Source organism: Microtus ochrogaster, chromosome 18 (assembly GCF_000317375.1).
Source record: "Microtus ochrogaster isolate Prairie Vole_2 chromosome 18, MicOch1.0, whole genome shotgun sequence".
Taxonomy (NCBI): domain Eukaryota; kingdom Metazoa; phylum Chordata; class Mammalia; order Rodentia; family Cricetidae; genus Microtus; species Microtus ochrogaster.
Genome location: NC_022020.1, coordinates 11784382 through 11790691, shown reverse-complemented (window position 1 = coordinate 11790691; position 6310 = coordinate 11784382). Strand labels below are relative to the sequence as shown.

General features: G+C 40.4%; 1 protein-coding gene across 1 annotated transcript in view; it reads right to left on the bottom strand.

Annotated features, from left to right (window-relative positions):
* The window catches only part of Mep1b (meprin A subunit beta), a 21154-nt gene that overhangs the window by 9653 nt on the left and 5191 nt on the right, over positions 1-6310 (bottom strand). Inside the window, 3 exon segments of the mRNA XM_013349378.1 lie at positions 231-315; positions 318-455; positions 4948-5026. Coding sequence (XP_013204832.1) covers positions 231-315; positions 318-455; positions 4948-5026 — 302 coding nt within the window.

The following is a 6310-nucleotide window of genomic DNA, read 5'->3' as shown; positions in this document are numbered from 1 at the left end:
CTTCCTTCCTTCCTTCCTTCCTTCCTTCCTTCCTTCCTTCCTTCCTTCCTTCCTTCCTTCCTTTTTTACCTTTTTCCCCTTTCTTCTCCTCCACCTTGTTCCTTTCCACTCTTTGCTTTTCCTAGTACTGTGGCCCTAACCCAGGGACACACACATATTAGGCAGTCCCTCTAATACTGTGAAAACATTATTTTATAGCCAGGGAAACCAGGTCTAAAAGTCAAGCTCTGCCCAGATAGCAAAGGAAGTTATGTTCCAGACCTTGAACCATGGTTGTGGCACAATGCCCTGAGGAATAAGTCTCCTCGGAACCTTATCAGGTAACCCTGGAACTTACCCACTGCCCTTGAACACTGATATGTAGTTAGCTTCTCCAGACCAGGGCTTGAAGTCGATGCAAGTTTTAAGGCGGTAGCGCTCGAAGGCATTGAGGATAACTCCTTTAGCGTTCATATCTGACAGAAGACAAAAGTGTGCACTGAGTTCTCTGTATCAAACCTAACATATCCTTAAAGTAAGGCAGGATGCCATGGCTACTGCATGACTTCCTTAGAGCAGGCTGGAAACGGGGCCCGATAGTAAAGCTTTGAGAGGAGAATTTCATTCTTCTTTGAACCGAGCAGAACATGTGTGAAAGCATCACAAACTGCAGAGACCTCAAGCAGGGTAAGATGTCCATTTACCCTGTGTCTTTACTACCACAAGCCTTGGCTAAGTTTAGGTCATTTATAGAATTTTTGACCTGGCTCATGTCAGCAATCCTTGCCATCCCAAGGATGAAGGAAGTTCCTGAAAATCCCAGGATCTCAACAAACAGAGGAACAGTTCATGAGACCTGCATGTGGTGAGGTCCTCTGAGTTCACGTGCACACTGTGGTACATGCACATTCACACCATCAATGAATAATGCCAATTAAAAATATAAAACAGAAAATGCAATAGGTTACATGAAAGAAACAGAAAAATCTAGAACACCATAATTACAATTATATGAAAATTTGTTTATTTGAATTGGAAAAATCTATGCTGACTTCTTAACCTATCATGTTTTCTAAACAGTTGTTCTGTAGGCTGACCTGCATCCTTGGTCATCCCCGCACTCAGTACCCTCTTCTTGGTCCCTCACTTAGAGCCAGGAGTCTGTAGAGAGCCCTGATGTGTGTGATGTGCAAGGACTGTATACCAGACATGCTCACTACCAAATGAGTTCCATCCCCAGCCCAAGAAACGCTTGATTCTTAAGGTGACATTGTTTTTCATATTTCCCCCAAAGGGTATTCTTAAAGCTGATGCTCCTCATAGGCACTGCTCACCAGTCCACGGAGAAACTGACCTCTTTACAGCAGAACCAGGCTGGTTTGTGTTCTCTGTGTCTCTCTGTCAATTCTCTGCCTCTGTCTGCCTCTGTCTGCCTCTGTGTCTGTGTCTCTGTCTATTAGTGTGTGTGTGTGTGTGTGTGTGTGTGTGTGTGTGTGTGTGTGTGTGTGTTTCTCTCTGTGTCTGTCTGTAGCATGATTAATAAAAACTCAGAGACAGATATTAGGGTTCAACCTGAAGATCAGAAAAGGAAAACAGCCTGGCTCTTACCTCGACCTCAGTCTGAAATGGCGATCCTGCTCCCAGGAATTTCAGAATGAGACTGTGTGTAAGAGCTGTCTCCTCCCATCGTACATTCCCCTCTAGGACTGGGATTAAAGGTGTGCATCACTTAACACCAGTTTCTATGGCAAACTAGTGTGACTCCTGAAATTAAAAGTGTGTGTCAGAACTGCCTGGTCTCTATGGCTGACCAGTGGAACTGTTTTACTCTCTGATCTTCAGGCAAGCTTTATTTATTAAAATATAAATAAAGTATCACCTCATTTCCCCTTTTTGTCTAAAATGTCTAAAATAAAAAAGAAGGCTATTACTAATATTAGAAAAACTATATACAATAAATACAATGACTATAATACAAATAGGCAATAAATACATCAACAATGTCTAGTCCATTTGTATTTGACAAATTCAGAGAAAATACTCCATATCTATCCTATCTTGGTGAGTCCAAAGTCTTATACCTCACTTACTTTTTTTTTTCCTCACTTACTTTTTTATCATAATTTGCATTCTGCATCAGGTGAACAAGGAAAACTATAACTATCTGGTCTTCAACTCCCTCAGAGACCCAAGAAGTAAATAATATTAACTGAGTAAGCAAGAAATGTGAGCAAGCAACTTCAAAAAAATATGTGAGAAATGACAGAAACAGCTGCTTGCCTGGACCATCACACAAAGTTTCTCTGCAACGTTGGGGCATCTATCTTCATCCTATAGGACTAGCATATTTGATAGACTTTCTGTGAAGCAGGATATTCTGAAGGGCTGTCCCTTCTTGTCTTGACAATGTCTGGCAGTCATTTTCTTTTGTGTCCTGCTTATCCAATTAGGACAGCATACTGTCTACAGTAAAGGCAAAAATAGCTAACTGCTTTGCTTTTCTGACCTTCAGGTTGAACCCCAATATCTATCTCTGGTTTTTTATTAATTGTGCTACATCTGTCTGTCATCTCTCTGTGTCTGCCTCTCTCTGCCTGTCTTTGTGTCTCTGTCTCTTTCTTTATCTCTATCCCTCCATGTCTTCTCTGTCTCTGGCTGTCTCTCTCTGTGTCCATCTCTTTCTCTCTCTGTTTCTCTCTGTCCCTATCTGTCTCTGTCTCTGTCCATCTCTCTCTTACTCTGGTCAGGTCTTGGGCTCAGGATCATCTGCCTTTTTCTCCAGAGGAGGGCTGGAATGACACATATGCCTCACCACCAGCTCATAACTAAATTTCTTCTGTATAAAAAACTTTTTTTAGTTTTGTATTAGATTCTTTTGACTATCCCCACCCTTTTTCTTTGTGTATGTGTATGCCTGTGTGTATGCACATATGTTGGATATGTGGCATGTGTGTGTGTGCATGTGAGTGCACTTGAATGGGTGCACAAGCACATGTGTGTACAGCATGTGTGTGGAGTCTGGAAATGATCTCAGAACTCATCCTCCATGGCTTCTCTACCTTGGTCATTAAGGGAAGGACTCTCAATCAAACTTCAAGTTTTCTGATATGACTAGTCTCCATAGCCACCTTACTCTGGGATCCCTTATCTCCAAGGAAGATGGAATTACAGTCAGTTCCCACACACAGCCAGCATTCGTGTGATTTCTGAAGTTATGAATTCCCATCCTCATGCTTGCCATCTCCTGAACCCTCTTCTGACCTTTTTTTAAAAAAAATCTTTTATCTTTTAATAAAGAAAACAAACTATCTTTTCTCATTATACATACCAATCCAAGTTCCCACTTCCTCCCCTCCTCCCATTTCCTCCACTTACTCCCACTCTACCCCCCATACACTCCTCAGAGAGGGTAAGACACATTGCTTTGGGGAAGGTTTAAGGCCCTTCCTACTATATCTAGGCTGAGCAAGGTCAACATCTAAAGGGAATGGGTTCCCAAAAGGCCAGTACAAACAGCAATACCACTCTTGGGCATATTCCCAAATGACGCTCAATCATACTACAAGGACATTTATTCAACTATGTTCATAGCAGCATTACTTGTAATAGCCAGAATCTGGACACAACCTAGATGCCCCTCAACTGAGAATGGATAAAGAAAATGTGGCACATTTACACATTAGAGTACTACTCAGTGGTTAAAAAAAAAATGGCGACTTGAATTTTGCATGCAAATTATTGGAACTAGAAAACACCATCCTGAATGAGGTAACCCAGGCACAAAAAGATGAATATAGTATATACTCACTCATAAGTGAATACTAGCTATAAACAAAGGATATTGAGCCTATAGTTCATGATCCTAGTGAACCTCTTCTGACCTTTTAATAATTTAATACTAAACTAGGAAATACTTATTCCCTGAAAAGATAAAAGATAGTGGACTCATTAACATCTGGACTTGGCAAAATAAAATCTTGGCAAAGCAATGCCATTTTCTGTAAATTTGTTTCGACTGGTTATTTTGTGAGTTTTATTTGTATTTACACTCTGTGCTGGGGCTAGGGCTGTGGGGGTAGCTCAATAGTTAAGCTCTTCTAGGGCTCTTCTGGAAGACTGAAATTCGGTTCCAAGAACCGACATGCAATGGCTCCAAACAACTCCAAGGGATTCAATGTCTCCTCTGACCTCTGCCATCACTGCACATATGTGGTAGTCACTCACCAGATATGCACACATACAAATAACTAGAAGGAGTAAAAATGAATCTTTTTTTAAAAAAAAATTTGATGGTCAGGAAGTGACCAGTGCTATTCCATCTGCTAGCATACCCAAGGCCTGGATTCTACCATCAGGTCTGCAAAGAATAAATAAATACCTAAACATGAGGAAATGTTGCTTTAAAAGAAAGATTATTAGGACTGGAGAGATAGCTTATGGTCAAGAGCATGTGCTGCTCTTCCAGAGGACCCAACATAAGTTCCCAGTGCATGTCGGGGGTTCACAGCTGACTGTAACTCCAGTTCCAGGGGCTCCAGCACTCTTCTCTGTCTTCCACAGAACTACACTCACACCACAGACACACAGGGGGAAGAGAGAGGAGGAAGGGCAAGGAATGGAAAAAGAGAGGGAGAGAGAGAGAAAGAGAGAACATATGAATTAAAAATAACAGTAAAATCTAGAAAAAAAAACTTATTAAAACCAAGAATGCCTCCCTAATCTCTATATCCTTATAGAGAGCTAACACAAAGTAAGTTAGCTCTCCATTAAGGTTGATTAAATTGATATTTGTTAAAACCCAACACATATTCCACATATTCAGGCTGAATTACTTAAGATCTTTTAATTCTACATTTTGCTTATTTTTTAAAAGTGATTTACACAATCACACAAGGCCATTCTGGTAGACGTGAATTTATCATCTCAGGAACACACAGTAGCTGTGGATACTCCAAAGTGCATACTAACCCAAGCTATCATCTAGAACATACGGAATGGTATGTGGCCATCTATAGATGTCTCCAATGATGGAATTCTTCCCTTGTGGCTGTCAAAAATAAATGTGAAAAGGATCAGTTAGGTAAACTAGATAAAGCTAGTCAATAATCAATCTGGAAATAAGTGGAGTTAACAGTTCTTCCTGGTAGCTCAAACAATGGGGCATGAGTCTGGATTTTGAGCATAATTTAATAAAGTTTACAGGAAGAACAATTTCTATAATTAACATGGAGCTAAAGAAGAAATGACACTCAAGAAAAGTTGCTGGAAAGTATTCTATGAATACTGTTAGATGTTTAGATATTAAAAGCACATAAGAACAGACTGTTGCCACCTCCATAGTTAAGACTACCTGCTACCCTTGAAGAGGATCTAAGTTCAGTTCACAGTACCCACATTTGCAGCTCACAACTGCCTGTAACTCTAGAGGATTCAGTGCCCTCTTCTGCCGGCCATGAGCAACTGCATGCATGTGGTACACATAACCTCATGCAGGCTCCCACACACACACACACACAGAGTATGCATGTGGTACACAAAAACTTATGCAGACTCCACACATACAAATAAATCAGTAAATACACAGAAGAAAACTGATAACTAAACCAACCATTAAAAATATGAATCTCAGGGAGGAAAAAAGCAGACACAAGATGAATGAATTTAAATTTTAAAAATTTAAGAATTTTTCTGAAGGAGGGCCTGAAGAGATGGCTCAGCTGTTAGGGCACTTGCCGTTCTTGCAGAGGGCCCAATTTATTCCCAGCATTCATGTGATAACTCAAAACCACCCATAAGCCCAGTTCCAGGTGATCCAATGACCTCTTATGACTCCAATGTCCCCAGGAATACACATATTGCACAAAACACGTGCCATCAAAATACCCATACATGTAAGATAAAAATCTTTGTAAAGCAATTCAAATTTTATAATAGAAAATGAATATTTTCTTATTGCATATACTCTGGCAATAAATGTCATTCCAGATAACGGAAATGTCTGGGTAGTAAATGCAGCAAGGGCCTCAAACTTGAAAAGCAGGTGCTTTATCCCCGGAGTCATCTCTGCCACAGCCACCCATGTAGAAGATAACTGTACTATGGGAAATGGGCTTCCAGGAGGAAAAGATAATCGAGGGGGAAATGCAAGATTTGAAACAGGACAAGTTTGAAGGCTATGTGAAACGTACAAGGATCTCCTTATGTTGTCTTATTGCTATTGCTAGAACTTCAAGCACTATGTTGAAGAGACAAGGAGAGAGTGGACAGCCTTGTCTTGTTCCTGATTTTAGTGAAATCGCTTTGAGTTTCTCTCCATTTAATTTGATGTTAG